Source organism: Natator depressus, chromosome 4 (genome assembly GCF_965152275.1).
Source record: "Natator depressus isolate rNatDep1 chromosome 4, rNatDep2.hap1, whole genome shotgun sequence".
NCBI classification, from domain to species: domain Eukaryota; kingdom Metazoa; phylum Chordata; order Testudines; family Cheloniidae; genus Natator; species Natator depressus.
In genome coordinates, this window is record NC_134237.1 from 80,194,373 (window position 1) to 80,222,355 (window position 27,983).

Here is a 27,983-nt window from a genome sequence, read left to right on the forward strand (position 1 = left end):
CTGGTGCTATGGAACTGTGGCATATGAGGATCCAGGAGGCTAGTCACCTATATGGCCCATCAGGAAGGGAGGGGTGTTATAGTACATGGCATTGGCAATCCAGCTGCGGGAGTCTTGACGATCCTTGTGTAGTGCAAAGGGCAACTGAGTTAATTGGGGGGGAAGGGGAGTTCACCTATCAAACTTGGGGGGTAATATGTTTTTGGGCTGCTATACAAAGGCCACTGGAAGATGTCTGGGACCCCGACTAAATGTGGCGGGGAAGGCAGCCAAGCTAATTGCTGGCACCTCCTTGTGGCAGATGTCCAGTGTAGGTACTCCATAGGGAAGGCATCCAGTGACCAGATCAATGGCCTGGTAAAGGACTTAAAAATGGGGTACTGGTTAAAGGAATGGAACGGTGTGGGGTTTGGGGATCCTATGGTTGGAATAGTAGGGAGCCAATCCCCCTTTCTTATAACTCACCTTACTCCTCCTACACGGGGGGGTAATGGTAAGGTCCCGGCAATGGATTTCCTGGAGGGACCTGGATGGAAAAAGATGGGGAGCTGGTGGAAGCCCCCCACCCAGGTAATTAAAAAACAAACCGGGTTTACCTGCACTGTACACTTTTATCTGCTGGGTAGTCCAAGACATCTAATAATGAAGTTGCGGCCTGATTAAATCCATATCAGGTGTCTCCTGTCCTTCCTTCGTATAGCTGAACAAACAGCAACTAGCTTACAATTTAGACTAAGTACAATTAAGTTCTGAAATCAAACCCCATATATTACTGTGAAGTTTATTGCAACATCAAGATTTCTCTGACAATACAGCCTTAGATTTTCTATTCCATAGCACAGTTTAAGAAGCAACCTAAATTCTATTGGAGATGGAAAGCTATATAAATAAAGACTTGAAAATATGTAACTATAATATAGCAATCGGTGAGTCTCACTGGTGAGAAAGTATCTTACATTACAAGATTCAGTATAATACTGCTGCTGAATGGTGTAGCCTGTGGCTACTTTTTGGGCCTGTTGAGATGTCAGTTTCTATTCGTAGGAATAGCTAAAACTCCTATATGGATAAGGATTAAGAAGGATAGTCATGGTCTAGAGATATATACACTAACATTTCACTAGTGTAGGTGTAGATTTTTTTTTCTGTAATTAGTTTCTATGAATAGGATATCCCAATATTGGAAGTTGGTATGATCTACAGTGTAAACTAAGTATCTACCATCCATGCAAGTTTCCAACCCTATACTGCTACCATCTAACAGTGCAATCTTTGAGAAAGTTGTTGCATTTCAGAGATATGTGAAAGGACAAAGATACAGGAAAAAGATTTATATGTAAAGGAAACACACAGCTTCAATTATTACCCCAGTACAGAAAAATTTCATTTAAATGTATGATATGACTTGTAAATAGAACGTATATGAAAAGAGGACACTATTTTTAAGCACAAGTATTTCAGAAATCTTATGATTTTGCTGACTCTGCAGATCTTTAATATTTGTAAGTAAAGGAAATTGACATTAACAATGATTTCTTTTAACAAGCTGATTTTAGCTTGATTTGTATACCATCTAGAGCAGAGTCAAAGTAAAAAACGCAGGTGGATTATGTCAGTAAAGTGCCCAGTTCATGATGATTAAACCTTCTGTATAATGAAAAAAGGAAGATAATCTGCCTCTACAATGTGTAAGTAAAGTAAGGGTTGTGAACAAAAAATCACTGTCAGCAAAATGATGTTTGTTCTAATCAACAAAAACTGCATAATTTTCATGATTTATAGAAAGCTGAAAAACAAAGAAATAGGTGGTTATCTACCTAGCTGCTAAGGATAAACATGGCCTACTACGTGAAACATATTATACAGCATTGGAAGTGGCTGGGATTTGCCTAAATGTGAAATGTTCTAAATTCTCCCATGATTAGCTGCCAATTCAAGGTCGGAAGCTACATCAGGATCCAGGAGGCATGCCTTTGAAAACAAACAGAACAGTGAGTTATATTTTACAGCCAAAACTGGAATCTAACTTCGTTTGTACAGTCCATTGAAAATGTAACAGACTATATAAATTCTAAGTATTATCAAAATTGTTTGAGAATCAGTTTACAAATACACTAAAGCAAACTTTAACCTTTACATCCCTTTTTCTAACTCTACTTAAGAGAACAAAACTGGTATGCTATATGTAACCAGTGCACTCAAGTTGAGGATTGTTTCAAGAACTTGGGCAAAAGCTACTTCCCAAACAACTTTTGGTATGGCTTCTGCTGACACCTAAGCCATAGAAGTCAATCGGCTTGCCAGGTGGAGGTTTCCTGAATCCAGTTAATTTTCCCCTCAGCACTATGATCTGTTCATATAACCTCTGTGGTACCTCTCTTCTCTCCTCTGCAAAATTTAGTGGGCCAAATGTGAACCTGGTTTATCTATGTTAAACACATATGGTAAAACAGACAAATTGGGTTTTGATATGTTTCACTTTAAATGGGAGTAACTATACAAATAAATTACAAAATGGCTTCCAACCACAAAGCTAAAAGAAACAAATGATACTGATCACTGTCCCCAGGGGAATACATGCAGCAAAAAACTGCCATTAGGATACAGGGCCTTTCACTTCCAGGTTACTGACTCAAATCTGCTGTAGACCACTAATGACTGAAAGTTGTTACTACCTGGTGGCTCTTTAATGTGAAATGAGGTGAGGGAATGGATGCCCACCTTTTCATTTGGCACCCTTGTTGGCAATCTGAACAGAGATGGAATGGACTGAGTATGCAAGGAGACTGAAATACTTTTGCCACTTGAAGTGGTCATTCTAGAACAGGTGTGAAACAATGAGGGTCAATGTGAGAAAGCTTGCATTGATCCTGCCCTGATGTACCTATTCTCTGGAAAGATAGTGACCACGCTTTAAAACTGTTTGTCCAGCACTTTTCACTACATTTTTTAAAAACTTCTGGTTTTTTTTTTTTAAATGTAGCTGCTTTTCACAGAAGAAAATAATTGAAAGAGTATTACTGTCTTTTCTGCAATCCCATTGAATTCAATGGGATCATCTGAGTAAGGAGCCACACTTGATGTTCATTTTGTTAGTAATTTAACTCCTGCATAGTTCCCACTTACTTGGGTTTTACAAAACCGGACACTAGTCCTATTCTTGGCCCGAAATTTGATTTTGCTCTCTAATGCAATCAGATTGTAAACCAATGGATTGTGTGATGTTCTTCACACAAATTTTTTAAAAGGGACATTTGTTTTATTTGGGACCTACAATGTGCTCTCTGTGTAGCAACACTTGGCTAACCAACACTAGCCCCAGAACTGAGCTTATATCAGTGACCGCACAGATAAGTAAAGAAAAAATTCGTCATGATCTTCTCAAGTATCAACAGAGAATACTGGGATTTAAACTAGGGCTGTCGATTAATCGCAGTTAACTCATGCAATTAACTCAAAAAAATTAATCGTGATTAATCGCCGTTTTAATTGCACTGTTAAACAATACTAACTGAAATTTATTAAATATTTTGGATGTTTTTCTACATTTTCTTATATATTGTATTTGGTGTTATAATTGAAATCAAAGTGTATGTTTTTTATTATAAATATCTGCACTGTAAAAATGATAAACAGAAGAAATAGTATTTTTCAGTTCACCTCATACAAGTACCATAGTGCAATCTCTTTGTCGTGAAAGTGCAATTTACAAATGCAGATTTTTTTTTGGTAATGTAACTGCACTCAAAAACAAAACAGTCTAAAACTTTAGCGCCTACAAGTCCACTCAGTCCTACTTCTTATTCTGCCAAATGCTAAGACAAACAAGTTTGTTTACATTAACAGGAGATACTGCTGCCTGCTTCTTATTTACAATATAACCTGAAAGTGAGAACAGGCATTCACATGGCACTTTTGTAGCTGGTGTTGCAAGGTATTTACATGCCAAATATGCTAAACATTCGTATGCCCCTTTATGCTTCAGCCACCATTCCAGAGGACATGCTTCCATGCTGATGATGCTCATTAAAAAAATAATGCGTCAATTAAATTTGTGACTGTACTCGCTGGGGGGAGAATTGTACGTCCCCTGCTCTGTTTTACCTGCATTCTGCATATATTTCACGTTATAGCAGAGTCGGATGATGACCCAGCACATGTTGGTTTTAAGAACACTTTCACAGCAGATTTGACAAAACACAAAGAAGGTACCAATGTGAGATTTATAAACATAGCTACAGCATTCGACCCAAGGTTTAAGAATCTGAAGTGCCTTCCAAAATCTGAGAGGGACGAGATAGGGAGCATGCTTTCAGAAGTCTTAAAAAGAGCAACACTCAGATTCGGAAAAGACAGAACCCAAACAACTGAAAATCAACCTTCTGCCGGTGGCATGACTCAGATAATGAAAATAAACATGTGTCGGGTCTGCACTGCTTTAGATTGCTATTGAGCAGAACCCATCAGCAGCATGGACGCATGTCCCCTGGAATGATGATTGAAGCATGAAGGGACATATGAATGTTTAGCGCATTTGGCATGTAAATATCTTGCGACACTGGCTACCACAGTGCCACACCTGTTCTCAATTTCATATAACACTGTAAACAAGAAGCGGGCAGTATTATCTCCTGCAAATGTAAACAAACTTATTTATCTGAGCGATTGGCAGAAGAAGTAGGACTGAGTGGACTTGCAGGCTCTAAAATTTTACTTTGTTTTATTTTTGCATGTAGTTTTTTTGGTACATAATTCTACATTTGTAAAGTATCAAAGAGGTAGCTGTGTTAGTCTGTATCCACAAAAACAATGTGGAGTCCGGTGGCAACTTAAAGACTAACAGATTTATTTGGGCATAAGCTTTTGTGGGTAAAAAACCCACTTCTTCAGTTGCAAAGAAATGGGTTTTTTACCCACGAAAGCTTATGCTCAAATAAATCTGTTAGTCTTTAAGGTGCCACCAGACTCCTCTACATTTGTAAGTTCAACTTTCATGATAGAGATTGCACAACAGTACTTGTATTAGGTGAACTGAAAAATACTATTTTGTTTTATTTACAGTGCAAATACTTGTAATAAAAAAAATAAAGTGAGCACTGTACACTTTGTATTCTGTGTTGTAATTGAAATCAATATATTTGAAAATGTAGAAAACATCCAAAATATTTAAATAAATGGTATTCTATTATTGTTTAACAGTGCGATTAAGCACGATTAATTTTTTTAATTGGCATTTTTAAAGGCATCAAGGTTTGCAAATAAGCAAAGAAATAAGTTCTGCTTTTGAGTTTAAGAGGCAAGTAAAAACAATGTAATCACGAAATCAATGTGCGATTTATCACTTTAACCACCTTGGAAAAATTGTTGTGAAAGATTACCAGCCCAGGCATAGGCCCTACTCACCTGCCTTTGTCGTGGTGATTAGAATATGAAATTTTACTTGCCTATCAAAATACGTCACTTGCCTTAGGGGAGCAGAACCTTGCGAGGCTGTTTTGAATAGTGTGAGAGGATTTACTTCAGTATTTTTTTTAAATACAGAATATTTTTATGTAATAAGTGTAGATAGTAAATGTGGTTGGAGCCTTTAATGAAACCATACAGCAAGTTTAAGAACTTAAATTCAAAATATCACTGATCTTATACTACATAAGTTAATTTGTAGGGCCTCCCCACGCTTACCCTAGAATAATAATTATTAGCTGCAGCTTGATCTTGTTGTATGCCTAGGCCAAGCTGGAGACATCTAGCAAAGTAGAAAGTAGCCATAGCAACCCCTTTGGCTATGTATACAGGAAGGCAATCGGTTATCTTTGCTAACATATCAGTGTTATCATTTTCTGCAATCCTGTTGTAAAATTTACAATATAAGGTTAGAGGTGAGCATTTCAAGCTTTGATAGAAATCAGCTATATGAACCATAAAGAGATAGCGTCAAAGCATGCGCTTTGTGCCCAACTTCAGTTAAGTTGGGAATTCTGTTGATAATGGTGTGAACTTACAGCCTCTCTAGCAAAACAGGTTTTAAATGTACATACAGACTTTGAGCAGTGAACATGATTCTCCTATTTTGAGTAACTTGATTCATGTAAGAATTAGTGAGCAAATACACGATCACTTTGGTCATTTTCACTACAACTGCACTAATTATAACAAAAGTGTTTCACACAAATTATTTGTTTCTACCAAACTGTTACCAGTTTAGTGGAAATTAAAGTAAAACTTGAGTGGATGGCTAAGCTTTACAGTTTTAAAAAAAAGTATCATTCCAAATCATTAATGTTGATTTACCAATACCCTGTTATCTGAAGATCATGGGGAACCTCTGAAAGCTTCAGGTAAAGAGGACTTTGGATACTTAAGACCATCACCTTCTGGAGTTCCCCAACAGACATTACTAACCTTTAATGAACTGGAGTTCAGTTAGTCATGGTTTGCTAGTACACTCAAAGGGATTTTGAGTTTTCTTTAAATTGACTTTTTTAAAGCCTCAAATTTGATACAGCACTTCTTAAATAGCAGTGCCTGAAATATATATATTTAAATCCTGTCAGTGCATATATCTGCCTGCTGCCTTCTCGATATCAGCTTTGCTGTTACTGGTAAACACCGTCTTGAAGGGTCTGGGGAAGAGCCTGCACATAAGGTCCCCAAACAATGTATGAGAGTGATGTCATGCTAATACATATGTCAGGAAGTGCAAGTGACCACTTGCAAAGAGCTGTTAAATACATAAAGTAAAACCAACTAAAATGAAGAAAGCATTACAGTAAACTAGGGGTTACATGTAAAATATTAGGTCTAAAATTTTCAGATGGAGATGTGATTTTTTTCGTTTGTCTCTTTTTAAATACATTTACCACTTAAAATATACAAAAAAATTAGCACTACTTCCGTCTACCTAGCAAGGATTCTGCTTTTTCCTACACTGAGAGATATTAGCAGTGTCAGACTGTTGCAGGGAAAATACAAAATCCTGAATTCCAGCCTTGGTAGAAAATGGAGAAGCTTATTCAGTTTTATTTTAAACTATAAAAGTGCACTTAAGTTAAGCCTATAGACATACCATATGAATCATTATCAGTGAATCTGATTCTGTTTAAGCCTCAACAAATCATTGCTTGCTAAATCACTTGCATGCGTCTACAGTAATGTTCTTCCACCTAATGTGATCACCTTTACCAAATGTCAGCTAAAACAAGGAGATATGGCAACTCATTAAAAATTAAACTTGTATCAAGCAATGATCTGACTCTTGCGGCTTATATTTAATGTCCTCTGATAAGAAAAACAAAGGAATGTATTTTTTGCCCTCCCATTCAAAATATAATAGAATACCAATGCAAATAATACCCAGTGAAGAAACGTTAATCAGCATGCATAGACAAAGGACTTAGTGATTGGTGCAGTTTACTGAGTGTTTTGTTAAAGGAGATACCATGGTGATGAGCACAGCTTAAAGAAAGCTATACAGAATAGGAAAGCAATTCTTCAAGGCTACAGTATCCATGTGGCCAACCCCAACTCCAAACATAAGGCATGAGCCTGAGGGCAGGTCTATGCTACAGCCCAACTCAATATAACTTACATCGCTCCGGGGTGCTAAAAAGTCCCCCCCTCCACCCCACAAGTGATTCAAGTTTTGCACTGTCCACACCAGAGCTATGTTGGCAGGAGATGCTCTCACGGAGGTGGAGTAATTATGCCAACGGGAGAGCGCTCTCCTGTTGGCATAGCACGTCTTCACCAGACGTGCTACAGTAACGCAGTTGTGTCAGTGCAGCTTTGCCAAAGTAGCAGTGTAGTGTAAACTTACCCTGAGATGTGACTGCAAATAAGTGGATAACACAGAGCTCTCTTTTTTATTGATGGGAGTGATGTAAGACTGTAAAGGGGAAATTTGTCATGATCTTATTAAATAAATGTCCAAGATTTACATGGCAATTGGGGCATACTGACTTGGAGATTACAAAAGTAGTGTATCTGTTTTATATAGTGCAGCAAATTGGTGTACAGAAGGTACATAGGAAGGGACAGGGACAGGAGCAAAGAAGATACTGATGCCTGACGTGACAACCACTTGCACTGCTGGCAGACTTCTGGCCCAAGAACATCTACAGTGCCAATGAGATGGGATTGCTTTGAGCACAATGACAGTACATTTTCCTTCAGAAGTTATTTATGGCTATAACCTATTAGGGCTTCTTTGTGGAAAGATGACTACAGCTAACAAGGCGCACCCTTTCGTTGTCAGAATAGCCTGCTGGACCACGGTGGTTAAAGGACAAACTCCACCTGATTGGTATGGCCAGTGGATGGCTACCGTTCTATCTACACTGCATGTGAAAGAATGGGAGCCTAGGCTGAGGACCAGCATGATTTTTGTGGGTTCAGTGGTGAATAAAAATAGAACGTTGTTTGGATAAACAGCTCAATTTCTGGACTGTCAGAACTTGAACCTGAAATCCAAATCCTGCCACTCCTAGTTCTATGTAATTTTCCTTGGCAGCATCCCTTTGTTCTTCGTTCCTTAGATACTTTACAGCAGAAGGATGAGTTTTGCATATAGCTTGTAGAGTCACTTTGCCTGTCTCTTTTTCCTTTAGAAACTTAATGATCTGAGGTTAAATCTGTAATGTAAGGCTTTGCTAGCAAACGTTCTATTTGGGGAGTTTTTAATGGGACATTTGGTTATGTAGAAATTGTAAAACTGAGGCCAACAATTTATTCTCTTCTCATAGTGTGAGAATTATCCTCTCCAGTGTGTTCTGGATTTTACCCACTGTGTAAACAAAACAGAAATCAGTCAACTTGGCCTTCAGCTCAACCATAAAAAGATCAGAATGTATTATTGAACCTAAACTATCATGGCAGGGCAAATTATTTGATTGCACCTTATCCTGTTTACATAGAGAAGCAAGCAATATTTCTGAATTGAGAACACATTATAATAGTGTACTGTAAAGTACTACCACTTGAAACCTTAGAAATGCCAGATGGATCAGCAGTGGGATCCACAGTAACTCTTAGATGACCTACTCCTGGGGAAAAGGAGACAGTAAAATGCTGCCTGCAAAAAAAAATTTGAGTGAAGAGATTGAAGGGAAGTGGAATACATCGACTGGCCAGTAAAATAGGAGAATGGTGGATATGGATAACCTAGCCACCCCTAAAGAAACCTGACTGAGGAAGACCAGAAGGCCATGGGGGGGGGGGTCATCTTTCCCTGTTCCCAGAAGAAATCTCTGAAATGTTGGGATCCACACGCTGTTGACAAGTACATGGACAGCTACCTGGGCAGTGGTTGGAACTCTGTTAGGGAGAGGAGGGCCATTTTAATATTCTGACAGTTTTTTGGCCAGTTGGAAACTCGAAGTCGAGAGCAGCACTTCTCTTTCTCTGGATGGAAACTAGAGTCAAACCCTTATGCAAACACTTCAGAAACTCAAAAGAAAGTTCACTTTGGATTTTGCGGGGGTAGCAGGGGTTGTTTCATTCAAGTCATTTATTTGTCTGTCTCTGTATATGAAGCCACTTCCAGGCATGTCATGTGTATTTTGGTAAACATGGAGGATGGCTGCAGGCTATGAGAAATGACTGATTAAATCACAGAGACAGGCCTCTCTTCTTTGTTGTTCTGCTCATCCACTGGATGAAGCTTTGGCAGCACTGAGACAAGATACAGAGACTGGATGTTTTTTACATTACATCCTATATCCTTTACATTATTTTGTAGGGGGTCAGACACAGGGTATAGGCTCCTGTCCCATCCTTTATGTACCTGAGTTAAAATGTATGCAAATGAACTTGGACAAATGGTAATACTTTTCAATGTATGCTTCTTTTAATATTTCAATCTCTATTTCTTCTCCAGTGATTATTTCTGCTTCCCTCTGATCAAGGATGACAGAGTTGAACTGAATAATGGAAGGCTTCGTAATGATTAGGGTCTTAATGTTGTCTAAGTTCTGTCATTCACTTTTTAAAGATTAAGTATGGTAGTTAAATCTGATACATCTCTGGTAGGGGAATACATGCTTGATTGACATGAATTTGAACTTGATCTAAAAATTATTTTTATCTTTAACTTCTATGATCTTATGTCAAGAATTCTAATAAAGTTAACTAAAATTAATTCACCTTCTGGCAAATGCAGCAGCTTTTGTGTAAAATTTTCTTTTGTAGTAATACTCAACAAGATGGCCTTGAGCATAGACATTTCCACGTTCTGCTGCTTCCTTCAGGCACTCCAAAGCAGCCATTGTATTTTGATGTATGCCTTGTCCATAGAGATACATAACACCAAGTACACCCTGTGACTCCAGACTTCCATTGCCACAAGCTTCAGAATGCCAGAAAAATGCCTACAGAACAGGCACGATAAGAACATAAGAATGGCCATACTTGGTCAGACCAAAGGTCCATCCAGCCCAGTATCCTGTCTACTGACAGTGGCCAATACCAGGTGCCCCAGAGGGAATGAACCTAACAGGTAATGATCTAGTGATCTCTCTCCTGCCATCCATCTCCACCCTCTGACAAACAGAGGCTAGGAACACCATTCCTTACCCATCCCGGCTAATAGCCATTAATGGACTTAACCTCCATGAATTTATCCAGTTCTCTTTTAAACCCTGTTATAGTCCTAGCCTTTGCAACCTCCTCAGGCAAGGAGTTCCACAGGTTGACTGAGTGCTGAGTGAAGAAGAACTTCCTTTTATTTGTTTTAAACTTGCTACCCGTTAATTTTATTTGGTGGCCCCTAGTTCTTATATTATGGGAACAAGTAAATAACTTTTCCTTATTCACTTTCTCCATACCACTCATGATTTTATATACCTCTATCATATCCCCCCCTTAGTCTCCTCTTTTCCAAGCTGAAAAGTCCTAGCCTCTTTAATCTCTCCTCATATGGGACCCATTCCAAACCCCTAATCATTTTAGTTGCCCTTTTCTGAACCTTTTCTAATGCCAGTATATCTTTTTTTGAGATGAGGGGACCACATCTGTACACAGTATTCAAGATGTGGGTGTACCATGGATTTATATAAGGGCAATAAGATAGTCTCCATCTTATTTGCTATCCCTTTTTTAATGATTCCTAACATCCCGTTTGCTTTTTTGACTGCCGCTGCACACTGCATGGACGTCTTCAGAGAACTATCCACGATGACTCCAAGATCTTTCTCCTGATTAGTTGTAGCTAAATTAGCCCCATCATATTGTATGTATAGTTGGGGTTATTTTTTCCAGTGTGCATTATTTTACATTTATCCACATTAAATTTCATTTGCCATTTTGTTGCCCAATCACTTAGTTTTGTGAGATCTTTTTGAAGTTCTTCACAGTCTGCTTCGGTCTTAACTATCTTGAGCAGTTTAGTATCATCTACAGACTTTGCCACCTCACTGTTTACCCCTTTCTCCAGATCATTTATGAATAAGTTGAATGGGATTGGTCCTAAAACTGACCCTTGGGGAACACCACTAGGTACCTCTCTCCATTCTGAAAATTTACCATTTATTCCTACCCTTTGTTCCCTGTCTTTTAACCGGTTTTCAATCCATGAAAGGATCTTCCCTCTTATCCCATGACAACTTAATTTATGTAAGAGCCTTTGGTGAGGGACCTTGTCAAAGGCGTTCTGGAAATCTAAGTACACTATGTCCACTGGATCCCCTTGTCCACATGTTTGTTGACCCCCTCAGAGAACTCTAATAGTTTAGTAAGACATGATCTCCCTTTACAGAAACCATGTTGACTTTTGCGCAACAATTTATGTTCTATGTGTCTGACAATTTTATTCTTTACTATTGTTTCAACTAATTTGCCTGGTACTGACATTAGACTTACCAGTCTGTAATTTCCAGGATCACCTCCAGAGCCCTTCTTAAATAGTGGTGTTACATTAGCTATCTTCCAGTCATTGGGTACAGTAGCTGATTTAAAGGACAGGTTCCAAACCATAGTTAATAGTTCCGCAATTTCACATTAGAGTTCTTTCAGAACTCTTAGGTAAATGCCATCTGGTCCCGGTGACTTGTTACTGTTAAGTTTCTCAATTAATTCCAAAACCTCCTCTAGTGACACTTCAATCTGAGACAATTCCTCAGATTTTTCACCTACAAAAGATGGCTCAGGTTTGGGAATCTCCCTAACATCCTCAGATGTGAAGACTGAAGCAAAGAATTCATTTAGTTTCTCTGCGATGACTTTATCGTCTTTAAGTGCTCCTTTTGTACCTCGATCGTCCAGGGGCCCCACTGGTTGTTTAGCAGGCTTCCTGCTTCTGATGTACTTAAAACATATTTTTTTATTACCTTTTGAATTTTTGGCTAGCTGTTCTTCAAACTCCTTTTTGGCTTTTTTAAATTACATTTCTACATTTAATTTGGCGGTGTTTATGCTCCTTTCTATTTACCTCACTAGGATTTGAATTCCACTTTTTAAAAGATGCCTTTTTATCTCTCACTGCTTTTTTTTACATGGTTGTTAAGCTACGGTGGCTCTTTTTTGGTTCTTTGACGGTGTTTTTTAATTTGGGGTATACATTTAAGTTGAGCCTCTATTATGGTGTCTTTGAAAAGTGTCCATGCAGCTTGCAGGGATTTCACTCTAGTCAGTGTACCTTTTAAGTTCTGTTTAACTAACCTCCTCATTTTGCATAGTTCCCCTTTCTGAAAGTAAATGCCACAGTTGAGATGTTCTTCCCACCACAGGAATGTTAAATGTTGTTATATTATGGTCACTATTTCCAAGCAGTCCTGTTATAGTTACCTCTTGGACCAGATCCTGCACTCCACTAAGGACTAGATCGAGAGTTGCCTCTCCCCTTGTGGATTCCTGTACCAGCTGCTCCAAGAAGCAGTCATTTAAAGTATCGAGAAATTTTGTCTCTGCATTTCGTCCTGAGGTGACATGTACCCAGTCAATATGGGGATAATTGAAATCCCCTACTATTATTGAGTTTTTTATTTTGATAGCCTCTCTAATCTCTGAGCATTTCATCATCACTATCACTGTCCTGGTCAGGTCGATAATAGATCCCTACTGTTATATTCTGATCAGAGCATGGAATTACTATCCACAGAGATTCTATGGAACATGTGGATTCATTTAAGATTTTTATTTCATCTGATTCTACATTTTCTTTCACATATAGTGCCACTCCCCCCCCGCATGACCTGTTCTGTCCTTCCAATATATTTTGTTATTTTGATATTACAATGTTCTTGTCATTTTTGAAATATTTACATAACCCTTTGCTTCTGGTAAAAATAGACATTCCCTAATCTAGACTATAACCTAAGTATCTTGCATACTGTCTGTTTTCTTTAAAGCTCTTTTATCTAGCAGCCGGAGAGAGGTGTCTGCATAGTAAATAATGCAGAGCCACTCCAATACTTACATTTATTTCCTTTACTCATGCAGTCCTGTGCCCCGCCACTCCTGCTGGTTATTTCTTAAACATACTGAGAACTATAAATCTTAATCCCAAATCATAATGCTGATTCTTGAGTTTCAGATTTGATGCTCCCAGCTCCTGCTAATTGTTTCATTACAAAAGCCTGACTACCAATGTCAAGGGATTAAAATAAGAAATTTTCTTTCTGTATATATGCCAGTTTGGGTCTAAATGGGTGAAAAAGTCTAGAAGTAATAGGGCATATGTTGTTATAAATAAGCTACAAAAGTCTCTTTCTGGAACGCTTCACAGATCCAAAATGAATCTGGGCATTGCATCATGATATGGAAAAGGCAGAAATCGGCATTACCTTTTTCAGATCTTTTGAATTTGATGTAGAATAAAACATTCCCAGGGTACTTTGAGCCTTCACACTTGCCTTTGGATTCCCATGGTCTGCAGCAATAAGCCACAGCCTAAAGAATAGGGAGGAAATATAAGTAACATTACAACAGGGTATTTTATAAATAATGGATAAATTATTAGATTAAATTACCTTTCAGCCTCTTTATCTGAATGCTTAACACCACATCCTTCAAAATAAGATCTGCCAAGATTGTATGCAGCAGCATATTTTAAATGTCTTGCTTTAGGGGAGTTAGAGTTGATAATTATTTCCATGTACTCCACTCCTTTTTCCTTTGAGAGAAACAGATTTTAATCATAATTGCAGAAGGTAAAAAGGACAAAAATTAAAATTCCAGGTAAAGTAGGTTACATATTACACACAAAACTTTTCAGTTCTAAAACTCTCTCAATGTTAAAAAGTTTGGATGTGCTCAGGTAAGGTAGTGTAAAGAGTCTTATTCTTACATTTTAAATATTTTCATTTCTAAAAAAAAGCAAAAACTAGTTTTCATTATGCTCTATTATTGTGAAAAAGTGGAACTACTTGTCTAAAAACTGATATTGTGTAGGATGTCAGTTTGATAAGGATGACATCATAATTCCTTGCTCTGGCTTTCATTATACCAACTGCAGACCATCATTCAAGATCAGTTTGCTACCTACAACAGGTAGCTCAAAAAGTTTAACAATACTACAATTATTTTATTAAATTAAAGCCATTCCTTATAAAATGGGAGTACTGAACAAAACTGGATTTACTCTGTTGTGCCAAGTTTTGTAGCAAACAACACTACACTCTCCTGGGATAAGAGGGAAGGTCCTCTCGTGCATCGGTAACTGGTTAAAAGATAGAAAACAAAGGGTAGGAATAAATGGTCAGTTTTCAGAATGGAGAGAGGTAAATAGTGGTGTCCCCCAGGGGTCTGTACTGAGACCAATGCTATTCAACATACTCATAAGCTTGAAAAAGGGGTAAAGAGTGAGGTGGCAACATTTGCAGATGATACAAAACTACTCAAGATATTTAAGTCCAAAGCAGACTCCAAGGAGAAGGGATCTCACAAAACTGGGTGACTGGGCAATAAAATGGCAGATGAAATTCAGTGTTGATAAATACTAAGTAATGCACATTGGAAAACATAATCCCAACTATACATATAAAATGCTGGGGTCTAAATTAGCTGTTACCTCTCAAGAAAGAGATCTTGGAGTCATTGTGGATAGTTCTCTGCAAACATCCACTCAATGTGCAGTGACAGTCAAAAAAGCTAACAGAATGTTGGGAATCATTAAGGAAGGGATAGATAAGAAGACATGGTATGCCTACATCTTGAATGCTGCGTGCAGATGTGGTCACTGCATCTCAAAAAAGATATACTGGAATTGGAAAAGGTTCTGAAAAGGGCAACAAAAATTATTGGGGTATGGAACGGTTTCCATATGAGGAGAGATTAATAAGATGGGACTTTTCAGCTTGGAAAAGAAATGACTAAGGGAGGATATGATAGAAGTCTATAAAATCATGACTGGTGTGGAGAAAGTAAATAAAGTGTTATTTACTCCCTCTAATAACACAAAAGCTAGGGCTCACCAAATGAAATTAATAGGCAGCAGGTTTAAAACAAACAAAAGGAAGTATTTCTTCACACAACGCACAGTCAACCTGTAGAACTCTTTGCCAGAGGATGTTGTGAAGGCCAAGACTATAACAGGGTTCAAAAAAGAACTAGATAAATTCATGGAGGATAGGTCCATCAATGGCTATAAGCCACGATGGGCAGGGATGGTGTCCCCGGCCTCTGTTTGCCAGAAGCTAGGAATGGGTGACAGGGGATGGATCACTTGACGATTACCTGTTCTGTTCATTCCCTCTGGGGCACCTGGTGTTCACCACTGTGGGAAGACAGGATACTGGGCTAGATGGACCTTTGGTCTGATCCAGTATGGCTGTTTTTATGTTATTATGGTCACTGTCCTGAATTCCTTGGCTAGATGTGGTAGGCCCCACCTCTGTTGCACTTTCTAGGCATCAGAGGTTTTAGCCCATCTTTTGCCAGCCAAGAATGTTATACTCTTAAATAATCTGTAATGGCCGCTACATCTGTTTACTGTAATATTAAACAATCAATTCTGTACCTATAGTATATCTAATCAAGCTAAGCATTTATATAAAGATCAGCACCCAATATGGGAATCTGCATCAACAATGCCATTTTAATATAATTAAGAAGATACTTGTGGGGCTGGATGGCTTACGAGACTGGTAACAGGATAATGGAGCTTTTCATATCTAAGTTAGCAATTCAAATGCAAAAGTTACTGCTCTCTTGTGGTGTTTCATGCCTCTGAAATGAATTTGGTGGTCACAATCCATATTATAAAATTGTATCTCCACAACTGGCATACTTATTAGTTTCATAAAAGAAGCTATGCACTGACTAGAGAAGAAGACTGAGCTACTCTTTTACCCCAAAGTTGGTGCCTCCAGGAAATGGTTGAGGCATACTGGCAGGACAGTGTATGGGAATTTATGCATCACTGCCCCTCAACCTGAACCCGTGCTGTGGTTTAATGGAGGACTCCCAGAGTTCTCAAACTGGCACATTTCTCATGTGCTAAATTCTCTTACAAACATACTTCTGCATAAGAAAAACTTACTGGGTCTTCTTTGGTCCCCAATCCATCATAATACATTACACCCAGCTGATACAGAGCTTGAAAATCCATCTCCTTAATTTTTTCAAATTGTGTAAGTGCTTCTTCATACCATCCCTGAATAAGACAGTGAGCAATCAAGTAGTACATTATAGTGTATATAACAAATGAATTCTTCAGTATAATTTATTTCTAAACTAGAGTATTTGCTCAGTGAACATGAGAAAAATCATAGAGCATTAGGAACAAAAATATTTTTATATGGTTAAAAAAAGTCACTCTGAATACAGTGGCACCTTAGAGACTAACAAATTTATTTGAGGATAAGCTTTCATGTAGCCCATGAAAGCTTATGCTCAAATAAATTTGTTAGTCTCTAAGGTGCCACAAGTACTCCTCTTCTTTTTGCGGATACAGATTAACACGGCTGCTACTCTGAACACACTGTTATCAATTGGGACAGGTAAGGTCAACTTCAGAAAATATTGAATCAGATGGAAACACTTAGGACTTCCAACCAAGTGGTGGTGTTGTATGTGGGTGTGTATACACACAAAAATTAGCATAGGATAGGTATCAGTTTACCACACTGCACGTCACCCTCAAGATGCCACTATATGTAATCCAAGGAGCTAGTGCCACAGCAGAAACAGGAAAAATATGTAGATATTTTCTGATACCCTTATTTCTTCCTAATTAATCTCCCAATTTAACTGTCTATCCTTATTCCACAAAGCACATAAACACATACTTAATTTTAAGCATGTGCTTAAATCACATTAATTTTTAAATCATTGATTTCAGTGGGACCTAAGCACGTGTTCAAAGTTAAGCAGCTGTTTATGTGCTTTGCTGAATAGAGCTAAAAATGGTTAAATGCTTTGCTAAATTGGGACCCACAACACTGATTTCACACCAAGACTTCACTACCACAAATGTGTGAGGGGTTTTTTTTGTTTTTGTTTTACAGAAAGATGATAAATGAGTGGTAGGATTCTATAGTGAGATAACTAAGTGGAGAAAAGGTACTTGTAATGTTTACCATTTACTGAGAGGTAGCTAGGTGAGTTCCTCATCATACACACTTCTCATGCCTGTTGCTGACCTCCCCTATTTGCCTCCAGTAAAACTAAAGTTCCAAAACTCCACTATATTTTCACAGCAGGATAACTAATGTATGTTACTTATCCAACATTAAAAACACACCTTCGTCAGTAAAGAGACAGATATCTGTTCGTGGCTTTCTTAAGAGTTCAAGAAGCAACCTTTACAATATTTGCTACTTCAGTAACTCAGGAAGAAAACTGTTTTTAAATACTTAGTAAAACAATGACAGTAGAATCCTGTTAATTGAGGACTCTGATATCCTGATTTAAAGGTGCCAATTTTTGTAATTTAAAAGAAAATGGAAAAGACAGTGAAATAAAATACTACATGGAATAAAAACGATAGTTACTGTATTTCCTTTTTTTTTTTTTTTAATTTATTTGGCCGCAAGCATGTAGAATTTAACAGCTGTTTAACGTGGTTTAACAGCTACTTAACATGTGGTTAAAGAGCCTTCAGCTGGCTCAATGCCTTTGGCTAATTCTGTCCTAATTAACTATGTTATTATCATTAGCCTAAATGAGGTCCCTTGGGAGATGTCTCAAAGCAGCCATCCTAAGTGATAATACCCCTTTTAAAAATAAACAAAAAACTATCAGGAAATAGCAATAGCCTTTTACACCTACCTGGCATATGCATCAGAAAAACTAGGGCTGCAAGATGCAAGCCTCTTAAACCACACTTTTTTAGGTTCAATGAGCTGGATCAATGGCAAAACTGTGCAACAACAGACAAAACTGTATAGATTTAAAAAACTCTTTTTAAAATCTTTACTATACTAAACTACATTATAAACCCCAACAACCTACATGCGGGTGGTGGGTATCAAAGGCAAGGGCAGGCTAAGCCTCCTCTGACCCAGGCGGTGGACCCACCCTCCGTCCCTCTTGACCCCGAAGCTGGCAGGGGCTCACTCAGCTCCAGTCGGCAGCCTGGAGCTCGGGCCCGCTGGTGGCCCACAGTGGCACTGGGGCCAGCCTGGCGCTGGGGCTGGCGACTTGGCCTAGCGCTGGTGCCAGCGCAGTGCTGGCGGCTTGGCCTGGTGCTGGGGCCAGCCTGGTGCTGGGGAGGCTGACAGCTCGGGCCAGCACTTTGGGGGCTGGCCGGTGCTGCTGGGGCAGGTGGGCTGGGGCTCCTCCAGCTACGTGGTGGGAGGGAGGCTTGGGGCTGTTCTGGCTGTGGGTAGGTGGGGTCTCGAGGCTCTGGTGGGTGGGAGAGTGGGCACAAGGAGTGGAGCCGGTGGACTAGCTTCCCCAAAGGGGGGGGGTTCACTTTCCGCCCATGTACCTACAAGGATTTAGGTAAAAGATCTAGGCCCAGAATCACAAAGATACTAAGGTGCCTAAACCCCAGACTTAGGTTCCTAGGTCCTAGTTTCAGCTTCACTATGATCCACAAAACTCCTGTTAAACCCTGTAGGTGCCTAACAGGGCTGGCTCTTGGTTTTTTTGCCGCCCCAAGCAAAAAATTTGCCGCCCCAAGCTCAGGTGGGGCTGGGGCTTGCAGGCAGCGCTGGAAGCAGAGGGAGTGATGTCACCTTCTCCCAGCGCCTGCAGGGGCATTACCCCCTCCCCTGCCCGGCCGCGCAGAGAAGCCCCAATATAAGGGGTGGCACATGGCAGCGCAGCAGCCAGCGCACAGATGAGGCAGCGCAGCCCAAGCAGGACTCGCCCTCTCCTCCCCAGGTAACGGCTGGGCCCTGGCAGCTCAGCATCCCGGGGCTGGGGCTTCCCCTTCCCGCTGCGACCGGGGGCGCAGCGCCCACGCCCCGTCTAAGTGGCGCAGCTTCAAGAGCACAACTTCCCCGAAAAAAAGGACGGCTGGAATGCCGCCCCTAGAAAGGTGCTGCCCCACCCATGTGCTTGCTTTGCTGGTGCCTAGAGCCGGTCCTGGTGCCTAAGCTCAATTGCTGCCTATGTTTTCAGGGCACAAGTTCCGTAGGCACCTAAGTTTCTGCCTCTGTGGATGCACGCTACTGCCTCACTCCAGGCAGCTGGACACCTATCTGTCACCAAAGCCACAGAGCGATTCACAAATTGGGGGAAGAGAGGCATTTGGCCACTTAAGTTGCATGAGGGGTGCAATTCAGTAGGCATGCTGAGGTCACCTACCAGACCAGGTCCCGTTCAAAGCTGGCCAGAGGAGACGACGATAGCAGTGCCCACGTTATAACTTTTAGAGGAGTGGTTAGAGCAGTCACCTGGAATGTGGGAGCCCCAGGTTCAATTTTCCCCCCTCTCTGCCAGAGGGGAAGAAAGGATTTGAACAGGGGTTTCCCACCTCTCAGGCAAGTGCTCTGACCGCTGAGATATGGGGCTTGCTCAGTCTCTCCTGTGGATACGGCTGCACCGTGAATAAATAATGAAAGTGTTATTGGAGCAGGGTCTCCCATCTCCCTGGTATGTGCCTTACACCAGACTACAATCATTCTCTCTGTCTGGCCCAATGACTACTTAAGTATTTATCCATAGTAGAGCTGGGGGGGGGGGAGAGGAGAGGAGAGGCAAGAGGGGGCCAGGGGTCAAGGCACCCACCTGGGAGACCCAGGGTCCAATCACTGATTATTTATCCACAATCTAACAATAGCAACAGTTGGGATGGAGAGAACTGACCCTCCCCCAATCAGAATATCCCATAGCTCAGTGGTTAAAACACTCTCTTGAGAAGTGGGAGACCCCTGATCAAATCCTCAAAAAGACCCTCTCCCCAGGAGAGGGGGGAATTGAACCTGAGCCTCCCACATCCCAGGTAGTGCCCTAAGCATTGGACTAAAAGTTATAAGGTGGAAACCAGCTCCTCTTCCTCCAACTATTTTGTGTGAAGTGAGGCAGGTGCCTAACTCATTCCCACAAGAAACACTTTAGGCGCCTAAGCTGCCTGACTCCAGGAGCTGGTTTCTGTTCATGGACTGCTAAGCAGAGATAGGTGCTTCCTTATATCCTGGTCTTGGGTGCCTCTTTTCAAGAGGGGGACTAAGCACACACTCCTTTCATTGGCATCTCCCATTGCTTAGCTTAGGTGGCTTCCCACCTAGCATGCTGGTTTTTGTGGATTGCATTTGAAGGTGATCATTTCTTCCCCCTTCATTGTATAGGGAGCTTAGGCACCTAACTTGGCTTTTTAAATCACAATGTTGCTCCTGTGATTTTTCTAGGTGCCAAGATGCTCAACATTGCAACACCTAAATCCCTTTATAATCCCACCCCTGGTTGGAAGCAGGCTGTAGGTACAGAGGCAGAAACCATCCTCCGCTCTTCGACTGACCATAGAAAGAGAGGAACTGAGGCGAATGCAGAGCCATACCCCTTTATATAACCTTACACTGAACAATGAGTGTTACAAGACAGCACTTGCATGGCTCTCAACAGGCATAGCTTTAAAAGAGATTTCTGAATTTTGCAGCGGCAGGCGGTGCCGTAGCAGTCAATGACATTATGCAGAGACTACCTCAAAGATGTATTATGTGTCTAGATACGAAGTTCTGGTTACGACTACACTTCAATACACAACATGGATATCTAAGTTCCAGTTAGCCAAGGAACAGTCTGATATTCCACTAGATGGGCCCAATCTTACTCCTACTGATGTCAATAAGTGTTTTGCCACTCACTTCAGTGAGAACAGGACTGGCCCCAATAATTCTGCTCTCTATGTAGTCAGCAGAACTTCTGGCAATGACTACAGTCAGAAAGCACTGAACCCAATTTCTCAAATTTGAGAATATCTGAAATAATACTGTATCTGTAACTTTATCCTTCTCCCTCCCCACCTCTGCGTCTCATTCTTTCTCAGGGAATCATGCTTCCCACAGTTGCTCCAGACTTGATTCAGATGTTTTAGTTTTTACTTATTTCACTTTGTATGTATCTTCTTTTGTAACATTTTCTAGTGTTACCTCTTTTTCCATGTGGAAATTGTACTGAAAAGTGTCAGTTTTATAAAATGTTCTAAAAAGTAAATATTAAAGTACAACCTCTTCAAAGTACAGCTGCCCTTGTAGAAAATATGCCAGAGGATCTCCATCTATGATCCTCTTCGCCAACAGCTCCTCTGCCCTTGCAAACAAAGCGGTATGGCTATAGTTCCCTGCTAAAAACAGATATATATTTGTCTAATCACAACAAACAGAATAATATTGTAAGTACACTATCACACTAAAGTTGTAATAGTTCTCTTTTTTTACCCTGACAGACATAATTAAGATGTTCCCTTTTTGTTGTATGCTCCATAGACTCAGCTAAAACAGATCAATGTTTTATACTGGAGGAAAAAATCTACAATAAAGATAATTAAACTTTTATGAAACAGTTTACCGTACCATACAAATGCTATATGTATTTGTACGACGAAAACCTGATCTCAGTTGGTGGAAAAAACAGAATACAAATAACAAGTTCCCTTAAAGAAAGATTATCCACACTGGACACATGAATTGCTAATGTTTAGAACAGCTTAAGATCTAAGCAAAACAACAGAAGATATCAATGGACTTAAAAATGACAAAAACTCCTTCAAAAATGGCAACCAAATCAGGGAATATCACTTTAAGCCCCGACCTTGCAATCTGGTGCATGGGGCTCCACACAGGCACAACAGTCCACCTACTTACAATGACTTGCAGGAGCAGGGCCTAACAGAGACTGAGAAAGAGAAGAGGAAGGAGAGACATTGTTTCATATGCTAGGGCATGGGCTGACCTGATTTAGGCGCCTAACTCCAGGGGAAAGTCTGCAGCCGGGTAACCCAAACAGAGGGAAGTGCTTATCTCTGGCCCACCAGTCAAGTGCACCAGAACAACTGCATACGTGCCTATACCCCCTTCTCAGCATTTCTCTCCTGGCTAGCTTATGTGACTCCCTACTCAGCTGGCTGGCTTTTGAAAATCACTTCCTTAGGGGACTTACTCTCTCAATATATTTTATGGAGTGCCTAGCCCAAGGCTAAAAATTCCACTGGGACACAGGCTGCTTAGGGGGCTAAGTGTTGCAATGCCTAAATATCATTGAGGATCTGAGCCAAAGTCACTTTGAAAATGAGACTCAAGGGCCAGATTTTCAAAGGTATTTATGTGCTTAAACATATAGATATGAACCTAGTGGGCTTTTGAGGGTCTAGCAAGTTACACACTTAAGTCCTATTTAAATCAACAGGAATTAGGTGTCCACCTGCTTGGGCACTTTTGAAAATCCCACTAGGTGCCTATCTGTATCTTCAGGAGCCTAAATACCTTTGAAAATCTGATCCTTTGGCAATTAAGTTACTTAGCTGCTTTTAAAAATTTGACCCCAGGTCTCCCCAGGTTCACCACTGACTTGCTATATGCTTATTCTTTCTTTCTTCCACATTGCTTGCTGTTGCCTATATTTAGACTCCTGGAAAATCTTCTCCGCTTGTTTAGCAAAGCCAGGACTATCTTCTTCCAGTGCATTAATGGCTTGCAGGACACAAGGAGTCTTCTCCCTTGGAAGTGGATTATTCAGTGGCCTCAGTGGTATGACAGAGTTATATTTATGCTGTTTGTTAAGACCTTGGGTAAGTCACTTCATTTCTGTGAAGTCTCTGTCTAATATGGGAGTGATGATAACACCAGAGTTATTTTGAGACTGTACTTAAAAAGCATTTTGAATTTGTCAGGTGAAAGGAGCTATATAAGTGCTAAAAATTATTTTTATTAATAAAATCTCTGTCACAATACTCTTATTAGTGGCTTTTAGGATTTTTTTTCCAGCTGAGTAAGATATTTTTCTGGTGACAGTAACATTTTGTGAACAAGCTGAACTTTTAATCAATTACATTTCACTTTACTAATTATAATGGTGAAATCTCTTTCTGACTTAATAGAGAATAGAAGAATCACTTGAATCAGAGAACAGGAGGGGAACAACAAAGAATGAGAGGCAGCAAGAACAATCCAACTAGCGAAGGGAAAAAGAGGAACTAAGTTAATGTGCTTAAAAATGGGAAGAAGAGGAACCACATCAAACTGAAGCAGGAAAAGCGAGGGGGAAAAAAAGAAACAGGAAGATCAGACAACGAAAAAATGGCTCCATCCCCCTTGAATATTCTGCCCCATTTATCTACTTCCAGAACCCTCATATTTTCTGCAAGCATTTAAAGTAAAAAGGGGAACAAACTCACCCCAATATTGCCAAACTAAAAGTCTTAAAGAACTGTTGGGCCTGGTTAAATTTATGAGATTGGCTTAAAAATCATGAGACTTTAAAAACCAATACTTTGTGTTCTTTTTATTCGATGTATTGATTCTGATCCTTAAGGCAATACTCAGTTCAAGTGACCATGCTTTTCCCTGCATTCATGAGGTATCCACTTTTTTTTTTTTTTTTTCAAACGAAGGCTGATCCTCTCCACTCCAGATTGAGGACTTGAGGTAAAAAAACAGTAAATTTTGCAGGGTGGTAGCACATTTTTAAAAAGGAAAAAGATAAAAATTAACAAAAACCTAAGAAACTACATTAAAAAACTCTCTTTGAAAAGAACATTATTTATGTTGCCAAGTTAGGAAATGCCAAGTTTATAGTCGTCATGTAATTTTTCCCTTGTGTGTATGAATTAAGCGACAGTAGTTAATTACATAATTGCACAATATTTTTTCCAGAGGACCCCACCTCATTGAGTGCATGGAATAGACCAATGGTGGGCAACCTGCAGCCTGCACACGGCCCGTCAGGGTAATCTGCTGGCAGGCCGCATATGGCCCGCGGGCTGCAGGTTGCCCACCACTGGAATAGACCCACAGGGAGTACAAGAAAGGTTATGCAAGCAACCATAAACTGGCATTTCCTAACTTTTGAGTGTTTGACTTTCCAACCTACATAATGTTCCTTTAATGTCACATATTTGTATGTACTATATCAGCGGTCACCAACCCATCGACTGCAATCGACTGGCCGATCCTGGGGACTCTCCCAGTTGATCGCAATCTCCGGCAGTGCAGCGGGGCTGCTGCTAAGGCAGGCTCCCTGCCTGTCGCAGCTCCATGCTGCTCCTGGAAGGGGTCAACACACCTCTGCGGCTCCTGGGAGGGAGGTCGGGGGGCACGTGGCTCTGCATGCTGCCCCTCTCTGCAAGCACTGCCCCTGCAGCTCCCATTGGCCACGAATGGGGAACTGTGGCCAATGGGAGCTTTGGGGGCAGTGGCTGCAGAGAGGGGCAGCATGCAGAGTCACCTGCCCCCCAACCCCTTCCCAGGGGCTGCAGAAGCATGTTGGCCCCTTCCGGGAGTGGCATGGGGCCAGGGTAGGAAGGAAGCCTGCCTTAGCCTCGCTGTGTCGCCCGCCTGGGAGCCACCCATGGTAAGTGCCACCTGGCAGGAGGCCACACCCCAAGCCCCAGCCCTGACCCCACTCCCAGAGCCAGAACCCCATACTCCCTCCTGCACCCCAACACTCTGCCTCAGCCCAGAAGCCCCTCCTGCTCCCAAACACCCTCCCAGAATTTGCACCCCTCAACTCCTCCTGCACCCAAACACCCTGCCCCAGGCTCAACCTACACTGCGAACCCCTTGGCCCCAGCCCAGAGCCTGCACCCCCTCATAAATCCCTCCCCCAGCCTGGTGAAAGTGAGTGAGGATGGGGGACAGCGAGCGATGGAGAGAAGGGGGGATGGAGTGAGTGGGGCGGAGCCTCGGGGAAGGGGCGGAGCCTCAGGGAAGGGGCAGATCCTGGGTTGCCCTTAAATTAAAAAAGTGATCTTGGGCGTAAAAAGATTGGAGACCACTGTACTATATAGAGAGTGACTTTGTGCTTTAGTGAATATTACCGCTGATTTTTGTTTCACTTCAGCCAACATTAATCTAGTCAACATTAATCTCTGTGGACAATAAAGTCTCATGTTCCTCAACACTGTAGGTGATGAAATCAAGGTGAAATTACCAATGTATCTGAGCCGCTCCACGCTTTAGTGAAGACACTACTACACCAACAGGAAAGCATCTCCCATCAGTGTAGTTAATCCAAAATCCCAAAACCTGGGGCAGGTCTACACTACAGCCAGGATCGACGCTATGAGATCGATCCACCGGCAGTCGATTTAGCGGGTCTAGTAAATACCCGCCAAATTGACTGCAGACCACTCTCCAGTCAACCCCTGTACTCTACCCACGACGGGAAGAGTAAGATAAGTTGACGGGAGATTTTCTCCTATCGACCCCCCCCCATGGTGTAGACCCTGTGGTAACTCAACCTAAGGTACGTCAACTCCAGCTATGTTATTCACGTAGCTGGAGTTGCGTAGCGTAGGTCGACTTACCGCGGTAGCGTAAACATCGCCCTGGTCTACCCTACCGAGTTAGGTCAACGTAAGGCAGCTTACGCTGACCTAATTCTGTAAGCGACTATACTACAATGTTGCTCCCGCCGATGTAAGTTGCCCACTACACCAACCTAATAACTCCACCTCTGCAAGAGGCGTAGCACTTAGGAGGATGTAGTTAAGTCAATGCAGTGTCTGTAGACACTGTGTTGCTTACATTACCAGTCCCTGCCTTTAACAGCCTGCCTTGGGGCTGACCGCTGGACAGGAGTGCAGCTACAGGTGGGCTTCGGCCCATCCGCTTAGCATCCAGACCCACCCCCGAGCCCTAGCTCTGCTCCGGCCCCAGCACTAGCCCCACCCAGACCTGGAGGACGCCGCACACATCTCCGGCCTGAATGGAGGTGGGAAAACAGCAGCGGCACAGCAGAGGACAACCACAGTGCACATGCCGCAGCTGGAGGAGGCTGGCCGGCTGGCCTGCCCAGCAGTGGCAATCATCAAAAAATGTAGGCCTGCTGCCTTGGGGAGCCAGGCCTGGCGTGGGGTAGTGCGACGGGGACTGGTGCTGGAAGCCGTGTGCACTGGAGAGCGGCGTCTCCACCCAGAGCTAGGTACGTGCGGGGGACCCGACCAGAGCATCCATCGCCCCACACAAGGCCAGCTGGACTGGAGGGAGGAGTGGAGGTGGGCCCCCGATCCTTCCTGCCTCCTCTCCCCCATCATTGCCTACCCACCCGAAGTTGGGGACCTCCCAAATATCCCATGCTAGCTACGCCACTTCCATTGGAGCCCCGCCACTCCAGGGCTGTCAGCTTCAGCAATCAGCCCAGGGTGGCGGGGCTCCGGCAATCAACTCTGCGCCTGGGTGACAGCTCAGGATGTCAGCCCCCCACAATGTCCCATTTAAATCGGTGCAAGCACTCCGGGTGAGGATGCGCTCCACTGGCAGGAGGACAGACATGAACAGCCAATTTAATTACTGCGTTAGCTGTAGGTTGACCTAATTTAAGCCGACAAGCCGCATGAGGCGTAGCTATGTCCACCGGAGAAGCTGTTCTGTTACCACAGTGCTGTCTACAAGGGAGGGAGGAGGAAGGTCGGTATAACTATGTTGCTATGGGGTAGATTTTTCATACTCCTGAGTGACATAGTTATCCCGATATAGAGCTGTAGTGTAGACCTTGGGTAAGATCCACCAGCAAGTCACTGGGAGACTGAGGATCAGACTCCAGGAGTCCTGTCTCCCAGGCCTTTGTGCCCAGCTGTGAGATGGATGGACCCTGGTAAACACGCTGCGACTGAGTGGCGCCTGGGCATCTGCTGGGCTAGGAGCGCCCTAGGGCAAAGCAGCAGCCGAGGGGCACTGGCTGGAGGAGCAGCTCCCAGCACGAATGGGGGGTGCGGGTCTTTACCTATCTCCGCCCCTAGCTGCTTGTTCAGCTCGGACTCGCGGAAGGTCCTGGAGATGGTCTGCAGGACAGTCTCGGAGCTGCGCCTCCGGGGCAGCGCCTCGCTGTTCAGCTTCATCTCGCCCCCAGCAGCTGCGCCGCCTCCCCTGCAACATAAAACGGGCACCACCAGTAACGACAAACTGTCCCCCGGCTGCTCGCTGCGCAGCCCGCAGGGCCGCCCCCTGCACGTCCCGGCACCGCAGGCTGGACCCTAGTGTCGTGGAGGTGCCGGGCTGTCCCGCCGCCCAGGACCGCGCTGCGCGCTGGGGCCCGCCTCAGAGCCCGCGGGACGTCGCGCGCGGCCGCCCGCGCGTGACTCACTGTGTCCGCCGCAGGGGCCCATCCCGGCCGCTGCGCCCCCGGCTCCCTTCGCGCCTCCCAGTGACTCCGGCCGCTTCCCGTTGCCTAGTAACGATTATCGCCCCGGGTGGTCGCGAGCTCCCTGCGCTTCGCAGCCGCTGGACGCCCCCGCGCGCCCCCTGGTGGTGCTGAGCGTAGGGGGCTACTGGACGAGCCTGGCGTGAGCGCGCCAGTGACAACGCTCTGGTGGAGGAGGTCCGGACCCCGCCCCCTCGCGGCTCTGCCCCGCGCTCGCCCTAAACCAGGGTTCAGCTGCGGGGTGACTCACCACATTCAGCCAACCTGACAGGGCCCCCGCTGGGGGGAGCATCACAGACTGCTGG

At 42.5% G+C, this 27,983-nt stretch overlaps 1 protein-coding gene across 4 annotated transcripts; it reads right to left on the reverse strand.

Moving 5' to 3' along the window:
• Positions 1-762: 762 nt before the first annotated feature.
• Positions 763-27,839, reverse strand: LRP2BP (LRP2 binding protein). 4 transcript variants are annotated; one of them, XM_074951254.1, is made up of 8 exons: positions 27,622-27,839; positions 27,262-27,404; positions 21,549-21,661; positions 16,472-16,585; positions 13,962-14,104; positions 13,776-13,881; positions 10,141-10,364; positions 763-1,971 (listed from the first exon to the last, which is right to left on the reverse strand). In XM_074951254.1, the coding sequence occupies exons 2-8, from the start codon at positions 27,374-27,376 to the stop codon at positions 1,947-1,949; spliced, it is 840 nt and encodes a 279-aa protein (XP_074807355.1). In that variant the 5' UTR covers positions 27,377-27,404; positions 27,622-27,839; the 3' UTR covers positions 763-1,946. The 4 variants fall into 4 exon arrangements, with proteins under 4 accessions (XP_074807355.1, XP_074807358.1, XP_074807357.1 ...); XM_074951257.1 differs by having other exon boundaries at positions 764-1,971; positions 21,549-21,664; XM_074951256.1 differs by lacking the exon at positions 10,141-10,364 and having other exon boundaries at positions 768-1,971; positions 21,549-21,664.
• Between the last annotated feature and the right edge of the window lie 144 nt (positions 27,840-27,983).

What these genes read in the sequence shown, in the direction of transcription:
- LRP2BP (XM_074951257.1), bottom strand. Translation starts at nt 27,376, where the DNA reads ATGAAGCTGAACAGCGAGGCGCTGCCCCGGAGGCGCAGCTCCGAGACT. An exon ending in GGCAGCTGTACTTTGAAGAG is followed by an intron (nt 16,586 to 21,548) that starts GTTGTACTTTAA and finishes TGTCTTATTCAG; the next exon opens with GGATGGTATGAAGAAGCACT. An exon ending in ATTCAAAAGATCTGAAAAAG is followed by an intron (nt 10,365 to 13,775) that starts GTAATGCCGATT and finishes CCTGTTCTGTAG; the next exon opens with GCATTTTTCTGGCATTCTGA.